Source organism: Salmo trutta, chromosome 2 (assembly GCF_901001165.1).
Source record: "Salmo trutta chromosome 2, fSalTru1.1, whole genome shotgun sequence".
NCBI lineage: Eukaryota > Metazoa > Chordata > Actinopteri > Salmoniformes > Salmonidae > Salmo > Salmo trutta.
In genome coordinates this window covers 74,836,927-74,852,347 of record NC_042958.1, presented here as the reverse complement: position 1 = coordinate 74,852,347, position 15,421 = coordinate 74,836,927, and the positions used below count along the sequence as shown (strand labels likewise).

The 15,421-nt window shown below is 41.3% G+C and overlaps 1 protein-coding gene across 4 annotated transcripts in view; it reads right to left on the bottom strand.

Moving 5' to 3' along the window:
- LOC115162910 (cadherin-23) overlaps positions 1–15,421 on the bottom strand; it is a 712,130-nt gene that overhangs the window by 169,336 nt on the left and 527,373 nt on the right. For 3 of the 4 annotated variants that reach the window (XR_003869666.1, XM_029714423.1, XM_029714440.1), the window contains exons 31-35: positions 14,701–15,089; positions 14,298–14,399; positions 12,670–12,672; positions 12,321–12,470; positions 12,081–12,209 (exon numbers count right to left, since the gene is read on the bottom strand). Coding sequence is in view for 3 of the 4 variants with exons in the window: in XM_029714423.1 (XP_029570283.1) it covers positions 12,081–12,209; positions 12,321–12,470; positions 12,670–12,672; positions 14,298–14,399; positions 14,701–15,089 (773 nt within the window). In the remaining variant the exon portion in view is untranslated. The remainder of the gene's footprint in view (positions 1–12,080; positions 12,210–12,320; positions 12,471–12,669; positions 12,673–14,297; positions 14,400–14,700; positions 15,090–15,421) is intronic. The other variant, XM_029714433.1, reaches the window with a different exon arrangement.

Genomic DNA, 15,421 nt, shown 5'->3' with positions numbered 1-15,421 from the left:
TTGTTTAGAAGCCAACTATCACTTATTTCAGAGCCGGCCCAAAATTCACAGCGCCTTCTGTTAAAACACGCAGTTACGTTCTAGCTGTGGGTCCAGTTTGACATTATGTGTAGGCCTAGCTGAGCCGAACCCGAATCCCGAGTTTCGGCCCAAGCAGCGATCTTAATTAGTGCTGAAAATGCACTTTTTTCGGCATTGCTATGGGGTCCCTGAAAGAGCTTTCGGACAGAAACTTGTAGGTTCCGTCTCTATGGGCCAAGGCGGTTTCAATGCACCTAGTCTTGTGATTCTTGGACTTTTCTAAATGTCGTCATTTTAGAGAAGTTAAAAATTAATTGAAGATATTGTAAATGGACGAGGCTGTTTCTCGGCTTGTTTCTCGACCTTCTAGGGCCACATAACTCATCGTGCACTACTGACTTAAGCTTTAGAACAGGTTTAAAAAGTTTCAGAGTTTTAGGTCTGATGGTTCTTTGATGGTTCGAATGGCGGTAACCATTACAGGCTTTGTGTGTCTGTAAGCCCCACACTGGCTGTGTGTGTGTGAGTACAGAAAATCACAGAAATCACAGAAAATCACAGAAATCACGTAGGGCTCCGAAACCAGCCTTAACTTCTTTGGGATAGGGGGCAGTATTTTCACGGCCGGATAAAAAATGTACCCGATTTAATCTGGTTACTACTCCTGCCCAGAAACTAGAATATGCATATAATTAGTAGATTTGGATAGAAAACACTCTAAAGTTTCTAAAACTGTTTGAATGGTGTCTGAGTATAACAGAACTCATATGGCACGCCAAAACCTGAGAAGATTACATACAGGAAGTGCCCTGTCTGACAATTTGTTGTCCTTCTGTTGCATCTCTATCGACATTATGTCACGTCCTGACCAGTATAGGGGTTATTTGTAGGTTGGTCAGGATGTGGCAGAGGGTATTTGTTTTATGTGGTTCGAGGATGATGTGTATTGTAGAAGGGTGTTTTATTTATGTATTACGGGGTTTTGGTGTATGTTCGGGGTTTTGTATTCTAGGTTGGTTTTCTAGTTTGTTTATTTCTGTGTGGTCTGTGTGGCTCCCGATCAGGAACAGCTGTACGTCGTTGTTCCTGATTGGGAGTCACATATTAGTTGCGTGTTTTCACCTGGGGATTTGTGGGTAGTTGTATTTCGCACTGCTAGTGATTATTGTAGCCTGTGAAACTGTCACCTGTCGTTTTTTGTTTATTGTTTTGTTTCGTGTTATCTTTATTCATTAAATATAATGATGAACATGCAACCCGCTGCGCCTTGGTCCTCTCTACAATACGACAGCCGTTACACATTACAGCATCTGTGCTGTAACGTGACACTTTCTAAGGCTTCCATTGGCTCTCTAAAGCCGCCAGAAAGTGGAATGGGGTGTCTGCTGTCTCTTGGCAAAGTACAGCAGCTCTGTTTGTGAGTGGTCAGCCTGGGGACAGTGAGACTGGAGATGCGCGGTCATGAGACTTCTCAATTTTTTTCTTTCAGCCTTTGAATGAATACAACGTTGCCCAGTTGGAATATTATCGCTATTTTAAGAGAAAAATAGCATAAAAATTGATTTTAACCAGCGTTTGACATGCTTCGAAGTACGGTAATGGAATATTTTGAATTTTTTTGTCACGAAATGCGCTCGCACGTCACCCTTCGGATAGTGAGCTGAATGCACGAACAAAACTATTTGGATATAACTATGGATTATTTGGAACCAAAACAACATTTGTTGTTGAAGTAGAAGTCCTGGGAGTGCATTCTGACGAAGAACAGCAAAGGTAATCCAATTTTTCTTATAGTAAATCTTAGTTTGGTGAGTGACACACTTGGTGGGTGTCAAAATAGCTAGCCTGTGATGCCGGGCTATCTACTCAGAATATTGCAAAATGTGCTTTCACCGAAAAGCTATTTTAAAATGGGACATAGCGATTGCATAAAGGAGTTCTGTATCTATAATTCTTAAAATAATGTTATGTTTTTTGTGAACGTTTATCGTGAGTAATTTAGTAAATTCACCGGAAGTGTTCAGTCGGAATGCTAGTCACATGCTAGTCACGTGCTAATGTAAAAAGCTGTTTTTTGATATAAATATGAACTTGATTGAACAAAACATGCATGTATTGTGTAACATAATGTCCTAGGTGTGTCATCTGATGAAGATCATCAAAGATTAGTGCTGCATTTAGCTGTGGTTTTGGTTTTTGTGACATTATATGCTAGCTTGAAAAATGGGTGTCTGATTATTTCTGGCTGGGTACTCTGCTGACATAATCTAATGTTTTGCTTTCGTTGTAAAGCCTTTTTGAAATCGGACAGTGTGGTTAGATTAACGAGAGTCTTGTCTTTAAAATGGTGTAAAATCGTCATATGTTTGAGAAATTGAAGTAATAGCATTTCTAAGGTATTTGAAAATCGCGCCACGGGATTCCACTGGCTGTTGAGTAGGTGGGACGCTTGCCCATAGAGGTTAAGTTTCACTGTCGTCGCTGAATGACGACAAGGATAATATAGAGCTGGCTGGGTTTTCTGTGCATCGGCAGGACAGAGCAGCTGCGTCTGGTAAGACGAGGGGCGGGGGTGTGTGTCTATTTGTCTATAACAGCTGGTGTGCGATGTCTAATTTGAAAGAAGTCTCAAGGTATTGCTCGCCTGAAGTAGAGTACCTCATTGATAAGCTGTAGACCACACTACCTACCATCTATATTATTCATAGGTGTCTATTTACCACCACAAACCGATGCTGGCACTAAGACTGCACTCAAGGAGCTGTATAAGGCCATAAGCAAAGAAGAAAATGCTCATCCAGAAGCGGCACTCCTAGTGGCCGACGACTTTAACGCAGGCAAACTAAAATGGCTACCAGCATGTTACATGTGTAACGAGAAGAAAAAAAACCCTAGACCACCTTTACTCCACACACAGAGATGCATACAAAGCTCTCCCTCGCCCTCCATTTGGAAAATCTGCCCATAATTATATCCTCCTGATTCCTGCTTACAAGCAAAAACTAAAGCAGGAAGTACCAGTGGCTCGCTCAATACGGACGTGGCCAGATGACGCGGATGCTACACTACAGGACATTTTTGCTAGCACAGACTGGAATATGTTCCGTGATTCATTCAATGGCATTGAGGAGTATACCACCTCAGTTACCATCTTCATCAATAAGTGCATTGACGACGTCATCCCCACTGTGACAGTACGTACATGTCCCAACCAGAAGCCATGGATTACATTAAATAAAAAATGTATTTGTCACATGCACCGAATATAACCTTACGTGAGGTTGGAGTAAAGTGACTGTCGTGTCTTTGGCTATGCCGGATTAAGTGATATGACATGCTAACTTATAAAATTATTTCTCTGTAATTGATATTACCTGATTAAGCTAATCATGTAAATGTAATTAACTAGAAAGTCGGGGCACCACAGAAGAACGTTTATAGAGCTGTTATCCTCTGAATAAACTCTTAAAATACTTAGTAATATTTTACATCGATAGCAGTCAATCTTAACCCGTATGTTGTTTCAGTCTCATCATGAAAGTTGTAATTCTTGGTTATCTGCACGAACCCAGTCTTTACTAAAATCATCCATACATCAATTGTCTTAAAATCATTTATTTACTACACTAAGTAATTAACAGAAAACATACAAACAGTAATTATCGTCACCAATGATGGGTAGAGGAATGTGCCCTACTGGCTAACAAGCATGGCTGGTCTGTTAGACAATGGGTCATAAAACGGTAAGCTGAGAAGTTACACAGAGTTCATTAATATTAACAATTGCCAATTGAAGGCTCACTCATTCGGGAACCTTTGCAATCAATATATATTTACGCTCATGTGTCGTCGGGATTCTTGTTGGAGAGTTTTGTTCTGATGGAGAGTTTGTCAGCGTTCTCTCTCTCTCTCGGTTAGAATGGATCTGTCAGAGCGACATTCATGAATGTCGTCATAGAATGGATGTGGTTGGTCTTCGCGTTCGATGATATAATTTACTTAGCTGCAGACTAATAATTAATATCAAAGACTTGTTCTTATTCTGTCGATATCGATAGTCTAAAAGTTAACCACGTGGTATGGTTCACTTTCAGTAGAGTACTTGGCTGGTCAAACCTATGAGCCAACTCGCAATGGAGTGTAGGCCTGGTCTGTAGAAATGTAAATCAGGGGGTGTTTTATAGGGCCCAGAGAACAGGCTTGTCAAATGACGCCTGGTCCTGTATGTGTCCCTGGGGGCGTGCCTATGACTGAGCTAGACTTGGTTACAGAAATATAATTCTATCACATTAACATCAGTACATAGCATCTCAATGTATTACAAATAGCTTTATCCTTAATAATACATTGTATACAACCATGTGGATTCAGTCTCATCGCTGAGGCTATCATGTAGACCGTTTTAGGGTAATATGGCTATATTGTCTCTTCTGAGTATCACAAAATTGTACCAAGCGGATCAGTTCGTAGCTGGAGTCTTCATCAATCTTCCATATCTTCTCCAGAACACACATGTCGCTAGGTTCTCCAATTCTATGAGTTGGAAGAATTTCCTTTGTCTCTCTATGAAACATGTTGTAGTAGATTCTCCTCTTGGAATTTTTACAACCCTGGGTTGGGGGGGAAGGTAGGTTGGGTGATGGTACAAAGGGGAGGGGGTCAACTGTCCTTCCTGTACCCAAAGAGGCCAACGTCATGACATGATAAGAGCCTCTGCTAAATGACTAAATGACTAAATGACTATGCATAGATAATTAACAGTGAGTAGCAGCAGTGGAAAAACAAAGGAGGGGGGTGTCAATGTAAATAGTCCGTGGCCATTTGATAAATTGTTCAGCAGTCTTGTAGCTCGGGGGCCCTCAGGGGTGCGTGCTTAGTGCCCTCCTGTCCTACCTGTTCTACCTCAGGCAAGCAAAACCTCGAGACTTCCTGAATATTTGATTTCACGCACAAGCTTTAATTGACAAATAGATACAGACCGCCATCCCTTGTCTTACCGGAGGCAGCTGTTCTGTCTTGCCGATGCACGGAAAAAACAGCCAACTGTATATTATCTTTGTCGTCGTTGTGGTGGCCAAATCAGAATTAGCTAAGTAACATAGATAATTAAGATGTCTTATCTGCAGAATATGTTTATATGATTGAACTGTTGAAAACTCTTGTTATTAGAATGTCTCCTTTCGACTCTGGTGTTGGCAGCTGCACTTCCTCCCTCAAATGGGCCTCAGTCACCTTGGGTCCAGAGAGTGGAGAAGTCAGGCTTGTCTATCACATGTCCCTGTTGCTCTGCAGAATATCAGCAAGGAGTATGGCAAAGGAGGTCAGAAGGAAATATTGTTTCCATATATGAACTGTGTGTCTCTATTGCAAACCATGTGAAGGGATGGCGTGCGTATTGGGGAACCAATCACTTGTCTCCTCAGTGTCTGTGCTTCAGTTACCTCCTGATAGGGGGAGATTGTTCTCTCCCCTAGCTCAAGGTGGAAACTAAGTTACAACAAATGTCCTAAGTTCTTAGTACTGAACAAAACAACAAGTTCCTTGTATTTGGGGCCTAAGGTCTGACACAGGATGTGTGGGGTTAGTGTCTGGAACCATTGTACAAGCACGTCATCTCTGAGGTTGCATCTATCCTGACCTATCCTGAGATAGTATATAACCCAGAGGCTTACTCCACTCAGTGAGCACTCACTCCATTAATTTGTGTTTGATGTGACCTGCTCCCTTATTAATAAGTTAATAAACATTTCATTTAAGTATAACTCTGACTTGTGTGATAAGCTCGTCTCTCCTCATTTGATAGTATTTAGAAATTCCACTACATCGTTCAGCCACAACTCAGAGAAACATAAGATGTTGCAGTTTTTAATGTCCCATTGGTAGGATAGTCTTGAATAGAGCTCATCCAGTTTATTCTCCAATGATTGCACGTTGGCCAATAGGACAGATGGTAGAGGCAGGTTACCAACTCGCCAATGAATTCTCACAAGACATTCCGACCTGCATCCCCAGTATCGGCATCTTCTCTTCATGCGAATGACTGGGATTTGGTCCTGGTTGGGCATATGCAGTAAATCCTTCGTGTCCGACATTTAAAGAAAAAATCTTTGTCCGGTTCGAGGTGAGAAATCGCTGTTATGATATCCAGAAGCTCTTTTTGGTGGCAGAAACATTACGTACAATTTAAGTTACAAACATAAAAAAAAAACACACAAAATAGCACAATTGGTTAGGAGCCTGTAAAACGACAGCCATCCCCTTTGGCGCCATTCTCTACATTCAACACTATTGTTCCCTCCAAGCTCGACACCAATCTCTAGAGCCCTGGGTCTGGACACAACCCTCAACAACTGGATCCTGGACTTCCTGACGGGCAGACCACAGGCTATGAGTATTGGCAACCACACCTCCTCCACAATGACCCTTAACACAGGGGCCCCCCCAGGGTTGTCCTCTGCTCTCAAGATTTTTTTTCAAATATATTAAAAATAAAAAAACATACCTTATTTATATAAGTATTCAGACCCTTTGTTACGAGACTCGAAATTGAGCTCAGGTGCATCCTGTTTCCATTGATTATCCTTGAGATGTTTCTACAACTTCATTGGAGTCCACCTGTGGTAAATTCAGTTGATTGGACATGATTTGGATAGGCACACACCTGTCAAGATAAGGTCTAACAATTGACAGTGCATGTCAGAGCAAAAACCAAGCCATGAAGTCGAAGGAATTATCCGTAGTGCTCGGAGACAGAATTGTGTTGAGGCACAGATCTGGCAAAGGGTACCAAAAACGTTTTACAGCATTGAAGGTCCCCAAGAACACAGCGGCCTCCATCATTCTTAAATGGAAGAAGTTTGGCACCACCAAGACAATTCCTACAGCTGGCTGCACGGCCAAACTGAGCAATCGGGGGAGAAGGGCCTTGGTCAGGAAGGTGACCAAGAGCACGATGGTCACTCTGACAGAGCTCTAGAGTTCCTCTGTGGAGATGGGAGAAACTTCCAGAAGGACAACCATCTCTGCAGCACTCCACAAATCAGGCCTTTATGGTAGAGTGGCCAGATGGAAGCCACTCCTCGGTAAAACGTACATAACAGCCTGCTTGGAGTTTGCCAAAAGGCAGCTAAAGACTCTCAGACCATGAGAATCAAGATTATCTGGTCTGATGAAACCAAGATTGCCAAGCGTCACATCTGGAGTAAACTTGGCACCATTCGTATGGTGAAGCACGGTGGTGATAGCATCATGCTATGGGGGTGTTTTTCAGTGTCAGGGACTGGGAGGTTAGTCAGGATCAAGCAAAAGATGAATGGAGCAAAGTACAGAGAGATCCTTGATGAAAACCTGTTCCAGAGTGCTCGGGACCTCAGACTGGGGCAAAGGTTCACCTTCCAAAAGGACAATAACCCTAAGCACACAGCCAAGACAATGCTGCAGTGGCTTTGGGACAAGTCTTTGAATGTCCTTAAGTGGCCCAACCAGAGCCTGGACTTGAAACTGATCGAACATCTCTGGAGAGACCTGAAAATAGCTGTGAAGCAACACTCGCCATCAAACCAAACAAACCTTGAGAGGATCTGCAGAGAAGAATGGGAGAAACTCCCCAAATACAGGAGTGCCAAGCTTGCAGCGTCATACCCAAGAAGACTTGAGGCTGTAATTGCTGCCAAAGGTGCTTCAACAAAGTACTGAGTAAAGGGTCTGAATACTAATGCAAATGTGATATTTCATTTATATTTTATATCAATTAGCCAACATTTCTAACAACCTGTTTTTGCTTTGTCATTATGAGGTATTCTGCGTAGATTGATGAGGGGAAAAAACATGTTATCAATTTTAGAATAAGGCTGTAACCTAACAAATTGTGAAAAAAGTCAAGGGGTCTGATTACAGTGTCTCGCAAAAGAATTCATCCTCCTTGGTATTTTGTTACAATACAACCTGTAATGTAAATGGATTTTTATTTGGATTTTATGCAATGGACATACACAAAATAGTCAAAATTGGTGAAGTGAAATGAAAAAATTACTTGTTTAAAAAAATCCCCCCCCCCAAAAAAAAATAACAGAAAAGTGGTGGGTGCATATGCATATGTGAAATAAAGTCCACCTGTGTGCAATCTAAGTGTCACATGATCTGTCACATGATCTCAGTAAATACACACCTGTTCTGAAAGGCCACAGAGTCTGCAACACCACTAAGCAAGGGGCACCACCAAGACAAAGTTGTGGAGAAGTACAGATCAGGGTTGGGTTATAGCAAAAATATCAGGAACTTTGAACATCCTACGGAGCACCATTAAATCCATTACTAAAAAATTTAAAGAATATGGCACCACAACAAAGCTGCCAAGAGAGGGCCGCACACCAAATCTCACGGACCAGGTGAGGAGGGCATTAATCAGAGAGGCAACAAAGAGACCAAAGATAGCCCTGAAGGGGCTGCAAAGCTCCATCGTGGGGATTGGAGAATCTATCCACAGAACCAATCTAAGCCGTACTACACTCCACAGAGCTGGGCTTTACTGAAGAGTGGCCAGAAAAAAAGCCATTGCTTAATGAAGAAAATAGCAAACACGTTTGGTGTTCGCCAAAAGGCACGTGGGAGACTCCCCAAACATATAGAAGAAGGTAGTCTGGTCAGATGAGACTAAAATTGAGCTTTTTGGCCATCAAGGAAAATGCTATGTCTGGCGCAAACCCAACGTCTCACATCACCCTAGAACACCATCCCCACAGTGAAGCATGGTGGTGGCAGCATCATCCTGTGGGAATATTTTTCATCTGCAGGGACTGGGAAACTGGTCAGAATTGAAGGAATGATGGATGACGTTAAATACAGGGAAATTCTTGAGGGAAACCTGTTTCAGTCTTCCAGAGATTTGAGACTGGGAAGGCGGTTCACCTTCCAGCAGGATAATGTTGTGTAAATCAAATGATACAAACCACCACAAATATATATTTTAATTCCAGGTTGTAAGGCAACAAAATAGGAAAAATGCCAAGGGGGGTGAATACTTTCGCAATCCACTTTACCTTCCAAAGGCACTGTATGCTTGTTCTATTCAATTGTTTGTACAATTTAATTTTTTTTAACAAACACTGTGTAGCCTCTGAATATGGTTACATTTTTATTTTTTGTATCCATGGCTCTATTGATGAATTTGAGGTGGTTACATTTCACTACCCCTGTTCCTCAGCTTTTTACTGAAAGAGTGGTGCGGTGTTGGGTTTGTTGTTGTTTTGAACTCTAGATTGCCCCTTCAAGAACCAATGGGTATACGTCAAGATTCCCAGATTGCATGTGTGTCTTACATCAAAAATAAGTTTACATTACCAAGTACATTAATGGGATACATCTACTCTAAGAGTATAAAGCGGTTTGAGAGAAGTTTGGAATCCTAATCAACCAATCCAATGTGAGTACATCTGTTGTGGAAGTACAATAAACATACTGTCCTCTAGAAGGTATCTAAGCTGTGTATGCTGAAAAATATTGTTAATTCATAGGTCAAATTAGCTTTGAATTTCCTATATTTTTCAGCTTCAGGCAATAGCTAATATTTCAATTAAATGTTTTGTTGTTGTATTAATAAACATGGATATACAGCACACTGCAATGGAATTACTGTATGTGTACACAACGTATGGATGCACACGCATTGGCAAAACATTCATTTAAAAATGAAAACATGCTCATGTGCTGACATGCTGGATAATAATATTTCATATTCATCCTATGTAGCTTGAGTACATGTAATTGTCATATGGTTCCTGACTGAGAAGCCTGAATGTGGCATTTTAACAGTAAGCGGTAGCGTTCATTAGGCACGAAATGGAAGAAAATAGACTCAAACAGGAAGGGACAATCTGAAGTTATCTAATAAGAAGCTATCATTTCATTTTCCACTGCATAATGTTTTTCTACCTTGTGCCTTAATAGCTAGGTTTCCATCTAATTGGCGACAGATTTTCATGCAAATATTGTAGAATCTGCATAAAGACATGAAAACTTAAGCGGTAAGTCAATTGTTTGGAAACACCACTGGTGGATAAATGCACATTCATCCACCAGTGGTGTTTCCACAAAATTGACTTGTTGCAGGTAAAAATCTATGCGTGATGACGTAGTGCATACAAAATGTACTTCTTCCACTTAAGTTATCATGCACTGAATAAATGTATTTCAATGTGTTTCCATTGCATTTTCAACTCTACCGATAGTTTTGTCACAAAAACTGTTGCGTTGAATAGCAAATGTGCCTTCTCTGGTCTTGGCACATGTGCTCTAGTCAACAGCTCGCAGTTACAGTACAGGTACAGTGGTTGCTCCTTTAAAAGTTGTGTCATACTGCAGCACACCTTGAGGCTGCTGCAGCATTCTATGTCACATTATCTAAATGTCAGCCATTGTTTCTGTTAATGCGAGTTAGTGCTAGTTTGACCACCAGAGGACATCTTTGAGAAGCATTTGATAGTCTTCCATATTGGCATTACCAGAGAATTTCAAACCTTTTTTGTAATAACATAGTTTATGGGATTGATTTTAAGAAATTTGGCTTAATTAATTTGATTAATATTATGGTGTTTCTTTTACATGAAAAACGAAATACTCAGGGGTTCCATTAGGATGGAATGGAAATTATGTCTCTGTACCACGTGACGGTCGAGAGTAGGCTACAGCATAAAAGGATTGGAGGATTCTAAATTGTTTGACTTCATTACACAACTTTGTTCCAATATTTCTGTAAATCGGTGATATTTATTCCCATAGTAATTCGTTATGGATCCATAACTAAATCAACATCTGCATTTTGAAAGATTATTTTTCATTACGAAAGCATAAAGATGACGATGACGAAATACAGTACTATAAGCCACCTGCATTTGTTTTTTAGGCTACTATGCAGTCCGACAAGTAAACATAGCCTACAATACATACTGTAGTAAACATGCAAAAGTGGCTAATTCCTTACATGAGGGAGAGCAGGCCATGTCTGTACTACAGAATTCGGGTACGTGGGAGACCGGGGTTCAATTCCCTGATGGAGAGGAAGGAGTTGGCTGTTCTTGTAAATAAGATTTGTTCTTAACTGATTCCATATGTGTTATTTCATAGTTGTGATGTCTTCACTATTATTCTACAATATATAAAATAGTAAAAACAAAGACAAATCCTGGAATGAGTAGGTGTGTCCAAACTTTTGACTGGTACTTGCTTAATTAATTTGATTAATATTATGGTGTTTCTATTCCAAGAAAAACGAAAAACTCTCTGGGTTTCTGTTACGATGGAACGGAAAATAGGGTGCTGTACAACGTGACGGTCGGCAGTACAGTACTGGGCTATTTAGCTAAGGAATCCCTGTGTCATGTGGGCAGGGCACATGGGAGACCGGGTTTCAATTGCCCGACGGGGAGGAAGGAGTAGGCTGTCCTTGTAAATAAGAATTTGTTCTTAACCGACTTGCCTAGTTAAATTCAATCTGGAGTGCCTGTGCTGGTTGTGCGGGTAGGCTAGTCTACATGAGATTATTATGGATAAGAGCAAGAATATTTTTATTTGTCAAATGGCAATCAAGCATTGATCATCATGTCACCAGAATAAGACTCTCAATATTTAGCGGAAAAGATTATCAAGATCACCATGCACTTTTACCACCCTGTGAAGTTCATTGTAATTTATTTAATCTGTAGCCTAATAAACTGCATGGTTTCCAGAGTCTTAGTGGGAGGACCACACACCATATCATCGCGTGACTCCAAGTTTCTTTCGATATTATTATATCAATATTAGCGCATAAAGGCATTTCCACCGCCATTTCTCACATAATTAATTTTACCAACACAAAAAGATCACATGTCAAACGAACAAAGGATCTGCCGGCATTTACAAAATTGTACCGAAATGCCTGTTTCCATCAGAGCTGTCATGATTTTTTTTAAATCGTATGACTTTGGAAACATGGTTATAGAACGTGACCCAGTTGTCTAACCTTGAGAAGGTAGCGGTCAACAGACTCTCGGGTCTTATAGAACGTGACCCAGGTGTCTAACCTTGAGCAGGTAGCGGTCAACAGACTCTCGGTCCAGAGGGGAGTTGACGTAGATCTCTCCATAGGTGTGGTTCACTGTCCGGATCTCAAACACATCCTGCATGTTCCCTGCCACCAGCCTGAAGTACACCTTAGAGAGCGAGACAAAGAGGAGGGGATGGAGTGAGTTGAAAGAGAGCAGGGAGAGCAGGTGAAGAGCTTCTCCCTCTCTCTCTCTCTCTTCTCTTCTCTCTCTCCTCACCAGTCCATTTTTCCCGGCATCTTTGTCGCGCCCAAGCACCACAGCCACTCTCTTCCCGATGGGTGTGTTCTCTGGAATCTCCACCAATGAATCAGATGTGATATCAAACTCTGGACTGTTGTCATTCTCATCCTGTATGGTGATTGACACCTGTCACATGTATAGACAAAGCCAATGAGGGATTGGCATTGACAAGAGGGCTAAGATGCTACAAAACTTTGAATTGAAATTGATTAACATGGTATGCTTTTGAAAAATAAAACAAAAGTACATTTGTGACGTACACACACACTTCATTAAGCTTTGAATTAAAACTTTGAATTAAAACAGTAATCTGAGCAACACCTACCTTCTGCAATTTCCCCATGAGATAGCAGTAAAAAGGTGAAAATAAAGATTGTCATTAACTGACCATTTCTACAACAAAACAGATAAAAACATCGTGACGCGGTTTATTATTGAAAACAGATGAGACCTGACAACCGGGAATAAAAAGCAACTACTGTCAAAACAAGAAGAAAAATAAATTAACCTGTTGGGGATAGGGGGCAGTATTTGCACGGCCGGATAAAAAACGTACCCGATTTAATCTGGTTACTACTCCTGCCCAGTAACTAGAATATGCATATAAATGTTTGATTTGGATAGAAAACACCCTAAAGTTTCTAAAACTGTGTGAATGGTGTCTGTGAGTATAACAGAACTCATTTGGCAGGCCAAAACCTGAGAAGATTCCAAACAGGAAGCGCTCTCTCTGACTATTTCTTGGCCTTCTTGATCATCTCTAACCAAAACAGGGGATCTCTGGCATAACGTGACATTTTCTAACGCTCCCATAGGCTCTCAGAAGGCACCAGAACGATGAATGGAGGCTTTGCAGGCCATGGCTGAAAAACAATAGCGCATTTGGATAGTGGTCGATCTGAGGACAATGAGACTGAGGCGCATGCACGAGGCGACACCATGTTTTTATTTTTTCGTCTTTGAACTAAAACAGGGTTTCCCGGTCGGAATATTATCGCTTTTTTACGAGAAAAATCGCATAAAAATTGATTTTAAACAGCGTTTGACATGCTTCGAAGTACAGTAATGGAATATTTTGACATTTCTTGTCACGAAACGCGTCGGGCGCGTCACCCTTCTTTACCCTTCGGATAGTGTCTTGAACGCATGAACAAAACGCCGCTATTTGGATATAACTATGGATTATTTGGAACCAAACCAACATTTGTTATTGAAGTAGAAGACCTGGGAGTGCATTCTGACAAAGAACAGCAAAGGTAATCCAATTTTTCTTATAGTAAATCTTAGTTTGGTGAGTGACACATTTGGTGGGTGTCAAAATAGCTAGCCTGTGATGCCGGGCTATCTACTCAGAATATTGCAAAATGTGCTTTCACCGAAAAGCTATTTTAAAATCGGACATAGCGATTGCATAAAGGAGTTCTGTATCTATAATTCTTAAAATAATTTATGTTTTTTGTGAACGTTTATCATGAGTAATTTAGTAAATTCACCGGAAGTGTTCGGTCGGAATGCTAGTCACATGCTAATGTAAAAAGCTGTGTTTTGATATAAATATGAACTTGATTGAACAAAACATGCATGTATTGTGTAACATAATGTCCTAGGTGTGTCATCTGATGAAGATCATCAAAGGTTAGTGCTGCATTTAGCTGTGGTTTTGGTTTTTGTGACATTATATGCTAGCTTGAAAAATGGGTGTCTCTTTATTTCTGGCTGGGTACTCTGCTGATATAATCTAATGTTTTGCTTTCATTGTAAAGCCTTTTTGAAATCAGACAGTGTGGTTAGATTAACGAGAGTCTTGTCTTTAAAATGATGTAAAATAGTCATATGTTTGAGAAATTGAAGTAATAGCATTTCTAAGGTATTTGAAAATCGCGCCACGGGATTCCACTGGCTGCGTCCCACCTAGCCCATAGAGGTTAAGAAAAAAAGAAGCGACTGCCATACCACAGTGGAGTCTTTTTTGGGTCCCCCATCGTCAGCCACTACAGTCAGGGTGTAGAGGTCCCCCTTCTCCCTGTCCAGCAGCCCTGTGACTGTGATACGGCCCTGGGGATGGACAGGGAGAAGGAGAACGAGAAAGAGAGGGAGAAAGGAGTAAAACAAATTAACAAACAACCTGATTTATCCTAGTATTATATATGCTGAGCAGTGTACAGTGTATCCAACAGGGTTGGGTTTAAATTCCATTTCAATTCAGTCAATTCAAGAAGAATGCTTTCAAGGGAAAATCCTAATTGGATTTGATCTTTACTTCCTGAATTGAAATGGAATTGACCTTAACCCAACTGTCCAATAAGAGTGAGACATGCTAATACGGTGTTACACCCCAGGCTGTCCACCAACTCACCGTGATACTGTCGATCTTGAAGAGGGCAAGTGCGGCTGGCGATGTGTCCGGGTCAAAGCGATACGACAGCTGGTTGAGGTTGTCCGCCGACTTTGCCTGCACCTGCACCACCTCCGTTCCTGTGGCGATGTTCTCCAGGAGTGACACCTCGTAGCCCGCAGAGAAGAACGCCACCGCCTCGTCCAGCTCATTAAGTAAGGTCACGTAGACCATGCAGAAGCCACGGTGGAACGGTGGCGCCTGGTCGGTAGCTGACACGTTCATCAGGTAGCTCGTCTTGGTCTCGTAGTCTAGGTAGTCTACAGTGGTCACCAGGCCCGTGCTCACGTCCACATCAAACTTACGGTCGGAGCCGGAGTCCAGGGCGTAGGCCACCGCCCCGCCGTCACCTGGATGGAGGAATGGTAGGATAGAGGGGAGGAGAGGGAGAGACAGGGAAAATCATAGAGGAAAGGAGGTTGGGCAAAGGGAGGCAAAGGGAGAGAAGAGAAAAAAACTAAAAATTATAAATGAAAAAACATGTTTTTAAGTATGTAGTCATGCATTGCTACACATACCTCTCTATGCACTACAGTGCCCATAATGCTCTATACATAATATTCTGTTTTATTTGAGTAAATAAAGCTAACATAATGTTGTCCCGTTTCCTTATCAATACATACTGTACTAGTGTACATTATAATGTATATGTTATCAATAAAACCAGCTTGTACAGAGGGTT